The 14598-nt window shown below is 41.4% G+C and overlaps 1 protein-coding gene across 1 annotated transcript; it reads left to right on the forward strand.

The window, feature by feature from the left end:
* The first annotated feature begins 465 nt into the window (after positions 1-465).
* On the forward strand, positions 466-7269 carry SOWAHA (sosondowah ankyrin repeat domain family member A). The gene has a single exon (XM_048491566.1). The coding sequence runs from the start codon at positions 2406-2408 to the stop codon at positions 3630-3632; it is 1227 nt and encodes a 408-aa protein (XP_048347523.1). The 5' UTR covers positions 466-2405; the 3' UTR covers positions 3633-7269.
* The last annotated feature ends 7329 nt before the right edge of the window (positions 7270-14598 follow it).

Genomic DNA, 14598 nt, shown 5'->3' on the forward strand with positions numbered 1-14598 from the left:
GGCTCCTCTCACGGCCATGCCTCTGGACCACTCCCACTACGCCAGTGGTGGGGGTGCAGGAACACTGGCATGGTGCTCTGCACTGTGTTCAGCTGTTGTGGAGGGCCATGCAGCTGCCTGTCAACAGATCCACCCCTCCCTCAGGCAGGGCAAATCCACCTGGTGGTCCATGCTGCCTCCAGCAGCGAATTGGCCCCTCTTCTTTTGGTTGGGGTTGTTAGTCAGATGCACATGAAAGAGATTCGCTGAATAAGCATAATGACTTATGTTTACACACCTCAGCAACTGAGCTGTGGCTTTGATTTGATTACGCAGGAGAAAATAATTAATTACTTAAGACAGTTGTGGCAGAAATAAATCAAGCAAACATTTTATTTAGCTCCATCAATCTTGTCATTAATATTCTATGCTCTGCTACTTTTAGAAGTTCATTTGGCAAGAGCAGTTGCAAATACTGCTGCTTTCTGTCTTCTTGATTAAACCTAACATCAGTCGAAAAACTTTGATTTTGTAGAGAGGGAGGGTGGAAGGGTGCTGGGTATGCAATATTTCATAGGTGGTTGAGGAAGAACTTTCCAAAGGTTCTTCTATATATCATTCAAAGATGGGCGAATAAAGACTACCATTGTCTAAATTATTACTTAGTGTAGTATATATGCAGCAGCAGCCTCTAAAGGGGTGTGTGTTTTTTTTAAAAAAGATGTCATGCTGAAATTGACAATCAAACTTACATGGCCTAGCAACTTAATACTAGACCACACAGACAGAAAAAACAAAAGCAGCAGGCCACTTATCCAGACATAAGTTTCATGGAAAGAACAAGGAAGCAGTGAGTGGGAAAAAATGGTGGATCAGCTCAGCTAGGGACACTTCACAGCTGGAGAATCCTGGGTATAAACCAAAAATCATTCTGTTCCTTCTTTTGCAGTTTGCAGGAGCAAACATAACCTCTGAAGCCTTTGTCTGCCCCTTGCCTCCCCCCATGTAGGGATCAAAACAGAATCCCTAGAACCTTCCCACTGAGCCCTACCAAATTTTCTCATATTTTGAAGTATCTTGATGGGGTGCCAGTCTCTCAGCTCAGTTCAATGAGCTGATGCTGAGCCTCGAAGTCATACATATCTGTCAAGCTGCCTACCTATGAAAGCATCTCCTCTTATACGCCATCTTCTCTTAGATTTCCTGGAGAAATGATGCTCCAGATGCTGTCACCTACAAGGGGCAGGGCTTCATCTTTTATGGCACTCCAGTTGTGAAGCTCCCTTCACAAGGATGCTTGCTTGAGCCTATCCCGGGTTTCCTTCTGAAAGCATGTGACCATTTTCCTCTTTCACAAGGCACTTGGTAGTCTGATTTTTTAAAAATGCTTTTTTATACACTCCTCAGGCATTGGTAGTTTCTTGACAGGTTAATCTTAGCTCTCATTACTTCTCTATTTTACAATAATATAAAACACGGGAACTCTCATTACTTCTCTATTTTACGATAATATAAAACGCGGGAATATAATAACTGGGTGGGAGGATGGTCATGAACGAAGCCTTCACCAACCGGATGCTACAGCTGAACCCAATTAATCTCGCCTCCCTGTCTCACCCACCCCCCATCTCCGTTGTTATATGTTAATTTTATAGGTGTGAAAGAAATTGCTGTCCCAGGAAGGTGACGGCGATGAGCACCTCCGAAAGGCAGGGAAACAGCCGCCCAAGCACATCGCTTTTTCTCATGGTCCCCTGGCGTGAGTAACAGCTTGAGGACGCAGCCACTCAACCAGGACCTTGTCAGCCGCCGCCGCCGCTAATTGTTCCAGGCAGCCGCAGGGAGAGCGAGTGCAGGAATGTTTCGTGTTTCTGTCAGCGGTGGGAGCAGCTTCCCTCCACAGCACCAGCTCCTCACGTGGGAGGACAGGCGAGGCGCGCCGTTTTTGCGGGGATGAACCATTTGGGAAGGAGGAGGGACCCCCCCCCCCCCGCGCGTGCTGGAAGCCATCCTAACGGGTTGGAGACACTCAGGTGACTACAAATCCCAGACACCTCAGCTCTGGGTGGCTTCCTCACTCCACCCCGCTGCGCCCTCCGCTAGCTGGGCGAGCGCCAGAGAGCCTCCTTCTGCAGGCGAGGAGGCAGCAGCAGGTGGCCGCGCGCGCGTCTTTGGGGACTCTTGCGCCCCTCACCTGGCTCAGCCGGGCAGCCGTGCTGAGCATTTTGCAGGAGCGCGGCGGGCAGGTGCGCAACTGGAAGGTGCCCAGCGCTTGCAGTCGCTGCTGGACCCGTCCGAGTGGGATCCCGAAGAACGAGCCGCCCTCCGCGACACTTTCAAGGACTTCGTCGACGGCAGGAGGGGGCCAAGTTCGTGGCTCTCAGAAAGAAGCTCTTGCGCGTCCGGACCGATTGTTGCTGGACGCCATGCCCGCCGAGGGGCGCTCTGGCGACGGCCAGGAAGAGGAAAGAGCGGGCACTGGGTCTCCGAGCTGCTCGGTCACTTCAGAGGCTCCTCGTCTTTCCCCTGAACAGGTAGTCCCTGAGGAGAAACGGGGACTACCCGTGTCGGAGTTGAAGAGCCTCTTTCAAAAGGGGGATCTGGAGGGGCCCAAAGTTCCCAGCAGCAATGACCTGTGGGCCCCCAGAGGCTCCCCCCAGAAACCCTGCATGTTGCCAGTGCGCTGTGCACTGCCTGCGGTGGCTGCCAAAAAGACTGACGTGCCGCCCTCCGAGCAAGAAGCGTCTGAAACCAAGGATTGGCTTCAGGTGACACCCTCTGCCAGCCTCTCACCTCGGTCGCCTTACTCAAAGCGACGGCCACTCGATGAGTTGGGTTCCACCTCCCCTTATTTGAGAAGGGTGCAGAAGTCGCCCAAGGTGGGCGAGGAAGCCAGCTGCGAGACTACTGTTCCATTGGACGCTGCTGAACATGAGTGGTTGGTGAAAGCTACAGATGGTCAGTGGTCCCAGCAGCTTCATGGCCTCTTGCTGAGCGACAAGAATCTGGCAGGGAAAAGAGATTTTATGTCTGGGTTCACAGCTCTGCACTGGGCTGCTAAAAGTGGGAATTGTGACATGGTGAATAAAGTCATAGAAGTGGCAGATAAAAGTGATGTTCATGTCAATGTTAATACGAAGTCCTATGGAGGTTATACCCCACTCCACATTGCTGCAATACATGGGCAAGAGGAAATCATTGCCCTCTTGGTCAAGGATTACAACGCCAAGGTGAACTTGAGAGACTACAGTGGGAAGAAACCATACCAGTACCTAAAAGAAGGCTCTTCTTTTGCAGTTAGGCATCTGCTGCATGACCCCAATCTGCACACTATCACTGGCCACAGTGCCTCTATCAAGAAGAATGCAAAGATTGCTGCTTCAATTTTGAGTTCCACCAGCACCTTCTTTGGCGTGTTGTCTGATGACACTGCTTTCTATGAGCTGACCAAAGGCTTAAAGAAACCTGCTTCACTTAATAAGTTTCTTAATGCGGCTGCAGCTCCAAGGAGGAAGCTGAAGTCCAGAGGAACTTTCTCGTCACGTTCTTCCTTATCTGAATCATTGGAGGAGGAACAGGAGGAAGCCACCACAAAACGTAGACCTTTGTCAGAATTTTTGGCCACTAGTGTCCACCTCACTGGAATCAAGTAATAGGAATGTCAGAGAGGACACACTGATTATTCTTTCATAGAAGCACTTTGTTTTGTATTTTGGATGTGTTCCTCTTTAGCAGGTCCAATCAAAAGGCTGGACATAAGATTCTCTGTAGGATTGGTCTGAACATTTTAATTGATAAGATCTTTACCTCACACTAAGATAGTCCTTTACAGTGAGAATAACACTGAATGCACGGGGGGGGGGGGGGGGGCCTTAATAAATTGAACAGGAAACTTCATCTGATTTTCTAATGGCTGAAATTTAATATAGAATCTTGAAAAATGTTTGGCTTTAGCTCTGACAACTAATTTGTATGCTATGTTTGCTAATTTGTATGCTATATTAGGATTAATTTGGAAAGAGTCTGTGAAGGATCAGCATGAAAGTGCATCTTTGAAGGATGCTAGGCAATGCATCTCAAAAACAAAAAATACACTTTGGTTTAGTCTATTGATGCAAACCTTTCAAAATCAAACTGGATGATTTGATAAATCAAATTTATCTTTTAAATATTCTGATTTGGAAATTAAATATCTTCTGGGGATGTTAAAATTTCCTGGTCAGCGCTGAGAACAGACAAATGTGCTAATTACGAAGACTTTCTTTACTGTGTATTTTCATTAGTGCAGTGTAAGTTTCAGATGGGTCTTATGACAGCCACTTTAATCTCCAGTGAATCTTGTGGTTGAAAAAAAAAGGAAATTTACAAGATCTTAATTCTTCAATTAAAGTGGCTACCAAAAACTGAAAATGGCTTTTTTATATTACAATGGGAAAAGGAAGATTGTTTCTTGTGGCTGTTTGGAGAGGAGCATATTTTACTATACATGCTAAAAATATTTAAAGAAAAATTTAATTATAACATACCATTTGCCAGCAGGCTAATGACTTTTTAGAAGTATTTGACTGTGTGTAAAACACAGAACATGCAGAAAATAAGAAAACTAATCAACTTAAAAGAAATCCCCAACATGTCTACCTCACTGATATATATTTAGTTATGTCTTGTTTTATTCAGAAAAAACCTAAATATGCTAACTGCAATTAATTAACATTGTATAATTCAGACTGAAGTGACAAAATGTAATATAGCTGTCTTGAATCTGTTAAAATGGCATTTTAGAGTGAAGGTGTTAAAAAAGTATTTAGGTTACATATTTTAATATGAGTACATTCCTAGAAATATAACAATTTTGGCAGTTTTTTTGTTTTTTTGCCATCTAAAATTGTGATGTGTTTTAATCTCTTTATGGTAATTAATTTTGAAATGATGAATGGATGTGCTGGATCCATTGATTGTTTAAGATCAAGAAGATAGCATGTACTTCAGTTATATAAGTACTGATTTAAAATGCATTTTTGTGCTCTGTGGCCCATTTATAAAAGACACTGTGGCTTGTTTTCAAAATTAATTAATTGTCAGCATGATGTCAATCTGTATAATATTTTGATTAATATTCTTGGAAATATTGGTAAGTATTCCATTTTATCAACGAATGGTCCGTTTGTTATTAATTGATTTTAATATAATTTATTGTTCAGTGGATTTCAGTGGAGACAGGCAGTCCAAGGTGGGGTAGTTTTGCCATGGTGGGGCATGGTGCAGCCCCAATGCCTCCACAGAGGTTCCTGGCAGTATGCACCGGAAGAAAACGGGGAAAATGCAGACCCCCCCTATGCAGCACAATGGGCTGTGCCTCGATTTAGCAGGCATAAGTAGCCAGAAGCAAAAGGGGGCATTTTGGGGCTGAAAGTCAGCTCTACCCCCAGGAACATAGCAGAATCATCCCCATTGGAACCAGCATGGCTCCCTGTGGAGGAGGAGTGCCAGCACAGTGGCAGTGTTCACACTTGGGTGCTGCAAAGCCATGCAGCACCCCAGCACTAGCATTAGTACTCTTCTCACCAGCGTAGGTGCCATTTATGCTACCTGGACTGGCAGTGACCCCAGCAGTGGAGTCACACTTGCTCCACAGTCCTCTTGCACTCTCTCTCTCTCTCTCTCTCTCTCACTCACACACACGCGTGCGTGTGTGTGTGTGTGTGGATTGCACTGCTAGAAACTGAGCATATGTGTTTTTAATTGGAAGCTCCTCTCACTGAGTTCAATAGAACTTATTCCTGGGTAATCGTACATAGTACTGAAGACCAAAAATGTTTTATGTTTTTTACAACCACCTTTGAGCTTTCCTTGTATGGATTGTGCCAGGTGTAAATACTGTTAATTACTCACAGGACTGCCAATTGCCTGGAGAGAAAAAATGTCTCTTTAATAGAAATTTAATTTGTAGCTGCAGCTCTTTATAGCATACTCAAGACATCACCTGGCAAGCAACATCCCATTACGTTTCTGTTAAAGGGAAAATACATCTTTTTTTCCTCCAGGCATTTAACAACCTTATTAACCGGGATCTGAACATAGAAGAGAGATTAAATGCACATGGTAACCACTGAAGGTTTTACATTTAATTGGCTGTTGTTGTTTTACATTTATATGGGAGACTTGTTTTGTTTTGTTTTAACATGAAGCCAATCTAAACCTTCAGAGACTGGACCAACACTTGTCAGGGATGCTTTGGTTGATCCTGCATTGGACTATATCCTGTCTCACCAAAAAATAGTAGCTCAATTGTGACCAAATATCCCTCTCCTGTGGAATGCTCCACTGTGGGTATGGCTCTTCAGGAGCAGACCTACAAGTGGAGCATTTCACAGAAAGAAGAGGGGATAGCCTGCATGGCTCCCTCCAACTCTATGATTCTGGAATACACCATCTAGGTGACATTTTGATACGGTATGAGTGAAGATGTAGTCATCCATTAGAGTTGTCATTTTTTACCTTTTAAAGTTTCAGTACTTTTATCATTTGCTCAACAAACAGAAATTTATTGTTGCCATGTTCAGCTGAGGTAATATTCACCTGTTGAATTGTAGTTATTGTAGATTCTCATCTAACGTTGTAGGAGCCATAGAAGAGGAAAAAAGACACAATAACCTTTTCTAGAAACACATCAGTAAGACGTGCGCTCCTACAAGATGATGAGCATACACACAAGTGTTACTCAACAAAGTGAAAATACATACAGGAGTTTTCTTTGCAAGATTGTTTTCTTAGTAATACTTGGGACTATAGTTGTTCATAAAGCCAAATGCCAGTTATTTTGTTCTGCTGTTAAGTATTTGAAACTGCTTCATCCTTGCATTATTTACGCAAGCAACAGCAACACACAGGTGGAGTATGCTTTTGTGTTCCTAAACATTCCATGTTAAATTTATGAGTTTCAAGACTGGAAATATTGTGATTAAATCTATGCAGGATCCATTTCACAGAGAATAGAAGTAGTACAGCATAGGACTAGAATCTCATAAAACAACTTTGCATGGAATGTTGTTTCCTTACACTGCATTTGCAGGCCACAATTGTCTTTTAATTTTAAAAAATCCATTTTGCTGCAACATAAATGAACAAGCCAGTTGTATGTAACTTTAACAACTTGCTTGTTAAATCTTCATTAGGCATTTTTATTTCAACAGTGATATGTTTCTAGAACACTCTGAAATTCTTTTCAAGGTCAGTGATTTTTGGAATGTTTTGATACCTGTTTTGCAATAATAAATATGGTATTTCTTATCACTGGTTGTGTCTATGTAAAATAGACTTCACTCATTTGTCTCAAGCTGTGGGTGAAGGGTGGTCTTTTTGTTACATTTACTGACAAACATGCCAACACTTTCCCTAGTCTCTTTTTCAACACAATTAGTAGATGTTGGGTTTAAACATTTTGGCTTTCCAATATGTGTCCAGCGAGGTACTCTTAACTGTGTAGCAAGTACGTGGCTCAAATTAGTCCATAGATTCTGAATGGATGCTCCCCACAGGTACAAAGAACCTCCTGGGTTCTTCTGGAAGCAGTTTCTACTCCAGTGAAGTAGAGGAAAGCCAGAACTAACTTTTTGCTTTCAGCCAGGGATGGTGGGGGTGAATCGTGTTGGTGATGACTGAATTAAACCATGATTTTTGTATTATGATTGAAGTGAGCAATTCTGACACAGCTTGCTGAGCACAGCAACAAAATGGAGTAAGCCACAAAATTATTGCCACAGCTTAACTTCAGTGGTGGCAGCTGCTGCCAAAAGCAACATTCAAAAAATCTGCACAACTAATCAGATGTCCAATAGTTGATCAGAAGCCTTGATGGACAAAAACCCTACCCAACCCAACCCATTTTCTAAAGCATTTGGTGGGTGACAGGAAAGGTGTCAGGGGGCACTGTGGCACCTGAAAGCACCAGACCGGAGACCCCTGCAGAATATGTAAATTTTTTTTTTGTATATCTGATTAGGTTTACAAATCGAATCAGTAGTTAGTAACTTGGGTATAATTCGCAACCAAGTTATTCAAAATACAAAGGTGAACTTTTATTTTCAGATGAGAGAAGGCATGTAATCCTATTTTCAATTTAAAATGTTCTTATAGCTCTCCTGATAAAAACCAAGTTAATTAACTGCCTGATTTTGTCTGACTAATGGATGTGGGGCCTATAAAGCTGGATGTATTAACAGGCACATACTATTAAAATATTCCTGCAGTGCTAACATTTTCTTCTACTAAGAGCTTGGCACCGGCTCTCCAATATGAATGAGCAATTTATCAAAAACTGAATTAGGAAAGACAAGCAGGGACTTCTTTACAACTTAACTAGATTTTTGAAATACATTTTGAAGATCCTAGTGTTGTTCTTGCCATTTTTAAGACCCTGGTATTTTTCTCATCATCTACCGTGCCTCCAACACAGAAAAAAAATCATTTGAAGAAAAGCTTCAGAGAATGAATTTCTGTTAGACTCATGTTGCAGTTCTAAGAGCCCCACTAGAGAAAAAAAGTATCATGACCACCCCACTAGCATTCCTTTTATTTTTTTTCCCTTGAAGTATATAATAAAATGAGCTAGATGGCAAACATGAGCTAGATGCTTTTAAAACTGTGCAAGACACAAATCTAAGATTTAATAAGAGTGTGTTAACAGATCTCCATGCTTTCCAGGCTATAGTTTGAATTGGGCTCACTAAAGTAATGACTGCATCCCAGTGGTGTAGCACCCATGGGCTGGGGGGCGTGACACCGCTGAGGGGCGCGACACCCTTGGTGGAGGCATGGTGGGGGTGTGGAGGGGACGTGGAGGGGCAGGGGCAGGCGGCACTGCAGGACGCGAGGGGCGCAGGACACGAGTGCGGCCTGGGCGCAGTTTCCCCTTACCCCACCTCTGCTCCATCCCATGTCTTAGTGAACAATTAAATATTAGTTATCCAAAATGTGGTTAATTCACAAACAGGTACTATTTACTGATCACTGATTCCCATTATTTCCCAAGTGGTTGTTCTGTAGAAGCAAATTGCATAGAACCATTGCAGTGGGAAATTAAAGGCAACCCTTTTGTTTAGAATTTCTCTTTTATCTGCTTTGAAGACTTTAAGGGAACATGGTAATGAATTCTTATCAATTTGCTTCCTCCTGCGCAACAAAATTACATGTATCAAGTTTATATGGCACATATTTACTTACAAGCAGGAAAAGCAGCATCGTTAAGGTGCTGCTGAGTCTAATGTAATGAAATCTCTTGGTTGCCTGCGTAATTTTTAATGCTTTGATAGTTCATCCTTAGAAATTTATGTTAAAATGACTCACTGGTAATTCTGGAGGAGTAAAATCCTAACAACATTTTCGTTATTATCAAAAATGCGTGGGACTAATCCATTGGCTGTTCTGTTGATAAAATTTTGTTTGAATCAGCTAGTCATTTTCCTGCAAAGAAAAGATAAACATTGGACGTAGCCTAATACTGCCTACTGAAATGGCAACAAAATGCTTAACCAATTAATAATAATAATAATATTTCTTTTTACTATTCATTATGAAATAGTCTACCTTCTCTACACTAATAATTTTAAAAATTAGTTACATTGATAGGGAAAGTTCCTCATTTTAATTTGAGATACCCTTTTTTCATGGCAACATCCAGATCATAGGCAGGGAACTGAGCATTGGGTGTATTATTTATTTTTGTTTTAAATTAGTAGTTTAGTATATATAGGCTGAGCTTTTTAATTTAAATCTCTGGCATTCAAACATGTACCCTTTTTCCTGACAGAAATGCTATGCCTTCAAAAATTGTACAGCAGACACTTTGTAGAGGCAGGGAAAGCTGTGGTATTTCTGCCAGCAAACACACCTGCTAAAAGCCCATTGTCCCTTTCCATGGTTGTTTGCTAATTAATCCGAATTCTAAACATTTCAGCTACTATTTTCATACTCTGCTCACTTAACATTGACATTGGTGATCCACCAGTACAACTGTGCCTATCCTCCTTCGCCATGAGATCCATGTTAACAGCAGACCACATTCTTTTTGTATAACTTAACATTACCACACCCAGTAGATTAAAGTTCATCTATAGAGTTGCTTACTTGTTCACCTTTGTTCTTCAAGGAATAACTTATCTGTTTCATTGCATTACATGGTCTAAGTGAATTTATCTCCAAATAAAAACCAAGAGAACAGCTAGGAAAACTTTTGAAGCAACTGCTGCTTTGCTAAGGAATTCCAAGTCATTTTCCAAAAGGACATCTGGCAAGACTTCTGTTTATAGTTTTACACTTTCAAGGAACTAGTTATGCTGAAGCTAGGAGCTAGGCCCAAAGGCTCCAAGTTGACCAGGTTTTTTTAGGCCTTGTTTTCATCTCTAGATAGATACTTATTCTTAAAAATGCCATTTTGACATGTCTCTGCTAATACTGGTAGGTGTGATCATAAATGTATGGCTCAGATATGTAGAGGTGCCAAACATCCAGTGTTTCAAGGTGGCACAGTGGGAGTGACAGGTGTTCAGCACATCTGAGGAATTTAACTCTTAAAATTTTAATTCAAAATTGGTGGCGGAAAATGCTGTCAACTCACAACTGAAGACAACCCTGTAGGATTTTCAAAGCAAGAGATGTTCAGAGGTGGTTTCTATCACCTGCCTTTGCATAGTGATCCCGGACTTCCTTGGTAGTCTCCAAGTACTAATCCGGGTCAACCCTATATAGCTTGTGTGATCTAACAAGCTAGCCTGGGATATCCAGGTCAGGGCAAATTACTCTGAATTACTCATCTAAATAACCTTAATTCAAACCAGTCTTGAACTAGAGTCTTTAAAACATTTGTGGTGCATTATTCTCCATGTGGTGCATGGAGAATCTGTGCATTATTCTCCAATTTCTTTATGCAGAAACTTCAGTTAGACACTGACTTACTTCAGAATTCCTCCCACTATCCAGTCATCTATTTCATGATTGCATCACATTTTGTGGGGTTGTATTATTATAATTTATACAGTACCACAAGTGGGCTTAGGGCTGAAGGATTCAGTTACATTGAAGTCTTTGTCTATCAGAGGAAATGTAGTTGAGGAACTCCAGCATCTGCTATATTCCTTTTTTTTTTAAAAAAAAGACTGAGCTTTCACTGCAGTAGTGGGAGGAAGAAGCACACAATTCAGAAAATGCATAAAGCAACACCAAGATGGTGAGGGACAAAAGTGAAGGAAAAAAAACCTTTTAGACTCTGTTGATCCTCATTGAAAGTATTATTCTGCTGTCACATTTGCAAGTAGTAAATCTATTTGGCATAGAGTTCCACAGGACTTATTTCTCAGGAAAAATGCTTAGGAACTTAATGAACAAGATTTGACAGTTCATTCAATTCTTTGACTCATAGCCGTGCAGATACTTTATTCAAGATCTTTAAAAATATAACATATATTTATATAAATATAAGATTGTTGCCCATAATCTGAATAAAAGGAGGAACCACCTAGTAACAATGACAGCATCCTTTTAATTTACCTTGTTTGTAGATTTCTTTTTTTCTGCCTTCTGCTTCACGTTTTGCAGCAACATGACCTACATTCCCTCAGTGGGGTTTGCTCTTTGATTTGCATGTGAATCACAGTAAAGTGAACACAGGGGCAGTAATCCATGTTTCCAGTAATTTGTACTAATGAAGAGACCTCTAAATGAAGATCTTCATTTGGCACATGCTGTTTGCTAGGAACAAACAACCCAGTAATTGTTTGCAGTAAACAGATTGGGGGCATTCTACTGTACTAGGCAAATAATATGTTTATCATGTGAATCATGCCTTGGGTGAGGGAATGACATATTCTTTTGAAGATTAGAAAGAGGCAACCAATAAACTACCACTCACCCTGCACTAGGGAGTAGATTACCAAATCGGTACATGTTAATCAGCCCCAGCAAGGTTAGCTGGCGTCTTATATTCTTCAAGACTGATTTATTTTATTACGAGGTGGCTTTTGAGTACACCCTGAAATCTCAGAAGAGGAAAACTGCTGGGTAGCTTTTAAGATCAGAATCAGCACGTGGATAGTTGGGGAGGGGTGTATATTGTTTTTTTATCTACAGCAGCACCCCTGATCAGTACTCTGAGAAAGGATATTCTTTTTAAAGTTAGCAGGTCTCTCATTAGTCTTACTGTATCATATGGCTATTTGCCAGAACTAGATAAAGCTTTTGTTTAGTACACGTCTGTTGGTACTAAACTGCCCCACCTTCTCTAATCAGCAAGTAATTCATTGGAAGTTGAAACAGCCTGTCAATCAAAATTTGCTCAGTCTGCTGCCATGCACTGTACCTACTTCATAATCTCCTGATGCAGAATGCATCATGAAGAAGCAAGGATGGGCTGAACAAAGTCCATGGCATGCACATAGCAAAGTGTAAGAGATGTAGAACAGAACTTTGGCTTATCCAAAAGAAGGAGAACTGCCACTAAACCCCTAAACTGTGAAGAGGGTGAGGGAAATTCTCTCCAAAGAAATGTTTGGGGAAGGTATCTGGTATTTCTAAATCTGAAAGTAAGTTCCCTTACTGAAGGCTTTTAAGTTTAGTTCTAAAAGAGTTTTCCAGAGAAGTACAAATATCATGTAATAGTCTGCAAAACGTATCTCCCATTATACCAGAACATATGTCCAGGTCAAAAATATGCCTAAGTGTTAGGTATAAAAAGCATGGAAGAAATCAATACTTGCCATGGCAGAGTAGCTAATTTTGAGATAAATTCTTACTGATGGTAAAGCTAAGTTTGGGCTGTACTGATTGCCAAACAGGGATCACATGACAGAATGATCTTCCATATTAAAACGAAAACCCACCCACGTAGAAAAGCAGATGCTAAGGAGGACAGTACAGCCTTTTCCCCCAATGTGATAATTTTCTCTGTGTTGGAATTTTCATTGGGGAGCATTCCATCACAAACACCCACCTGCTGCCTAAAGTGCTACCGCTCTCAGAAACAGTTACTATGTCAGTGGAAGCTGTATCTTGGTACTCCACATTGACATCTAATGACATTATGTATAATGCATTAGCTAGTATAAACAACATTACGACATCAAGAGCTTTATAAATAGCAAACAAATAAGAACTAAAAGTACAATGCTACTAAGTAAGAAGTACTGACAACTAAAGCTGTTGTTTCAGAGGGTAGCTGTTTTGGTCTGCAATAGAACAGCTAGATTAGAGTTCAGGGGCACCTTAGAGAACCCCACAAAAATATTGGGGTATCTGATGGAGGGAGCTTTGACCCTTGAAAGCTATTAACATCCCCCCCCCAAAAAAAATCTTGTTGGTCTTTAAGATGATACCAGATTGGACTCTAGCTAAAGCCATTAGGAAATATTCAGTTTGCAAGATCTGATCAAGGCTGTTATAGGATCATAGAATCATAGAGTTGGAAGAGACCACAAGGGCCATCAAGTCCAACCCCCTGCAATGCAGGAACATACAATCAAAGCACTCCCAACATATGTTCATCCAGCCTCCGTTTAAAAACCTCCAAAGAAGGAGACTCCATCACTCTCTGAGGCAGTGAATTCCACCGTCGAACAGCTGAGACAATCAGAAAGTTCTTCCTGTTGTGGTCGTGGTGGGTGGGTGTTTGGTTGGTTGGTTGTTGTGGTTGTTGTTAACAACAACAACAACAACAACCACAACAACAGCAGCAGCAGCAGCAAGAAGAAGAAGAAGAAGAAGAAGAAGAAGAAGAAGAAGAAGAAGAAGAAGAAGAAGAAGAAGAAGAAGAAGAAGAAGAAGAAGAAGAAGAAGAAGAAGAAGAAGAAGAAGAAGAAGAAGAAGAAGAAGAAGAAGAAGAAGAAGAAGAAGAAGAAGAAGAAGAAGAAGAAATAATTCAATCAGGGCCAAAATTGAAAAATCCTCAGATGATGCAAAATGCAGATTGTGCAAAGAAGCTGATGAAACTGTAGATCATGTCCTCAGCTGCTGCAAAAAGATTGCCCAGACTGAGTACAAACAGAGACACAACTCTGCGGCCAAGATGATCCACTGGAATTTATGCAAGAATTACAACATAAGAAGAGCTAAGAACTGGTGGGAACATTGTCCAGAGAAAGTAATGGAAAATGAGAAGGTTAAGATCCTGTGGGACTTTCGAATCCAAATGGACAAAGTGTTGAAACACAATACACCAGACATCACCGTGATCGAGGACAAGAAAGTGAGCATCATCGACATAGCAGTCCCCGGTGACAGCAGGGTCATTGAAAAAGAACATGAGAAGGTCACTAGATACCGCGATTTGAAAATCGAGCTTCAGCGTCTATGGCACAAACCAGCTGAGGTCATCCCAGTGGTAATCGGCACGCCATCCCAAAAACACTTGGGCAGCACTTGAAACATCTTTGAATTGACAAAATTAACATCTGTCAAATTCAGAAGGCAGCCCTGCTGGGATCCACACGAATACTACGCCGATACATTACAACTTCCTAGGCCTCTGGGTGAGGCTCGAATTGTAATGAAGGCCAACAACCAGCTAACGATCTGGCAGCTGTGAAATCTACAATAATAATGAGAAGGTCAAGATCCTGTGGGACTTTTGAA

The sequence above is a fragment of the Sphaerodactylus townsendi genome, linkage group LG03 (genome assembly GCF_021028975.2).
Source record: "Sphaerodactylus townsendi isolate TG3544 linkage group LG03, MPM_Stown_v2.3, whole genome shotgun sequence".
Lineage (NCBI taxonomy): Eukaryota > Metazoa > Chordata > Lepidosauria > Squamata > Sphaerodactylidae > Sphaerodactylus > Sphaerodactylus townsendi.

Excerpts from the sequence above, each read along its gene's own strand:
- SOWAHA (XM_048491566.1), top strand. The coding sequence starts at position 2,406 with ATGCCCGCCGAGGGGCGCTCTGGCGACGGCCAGGAAGAGGAAAGAGCG.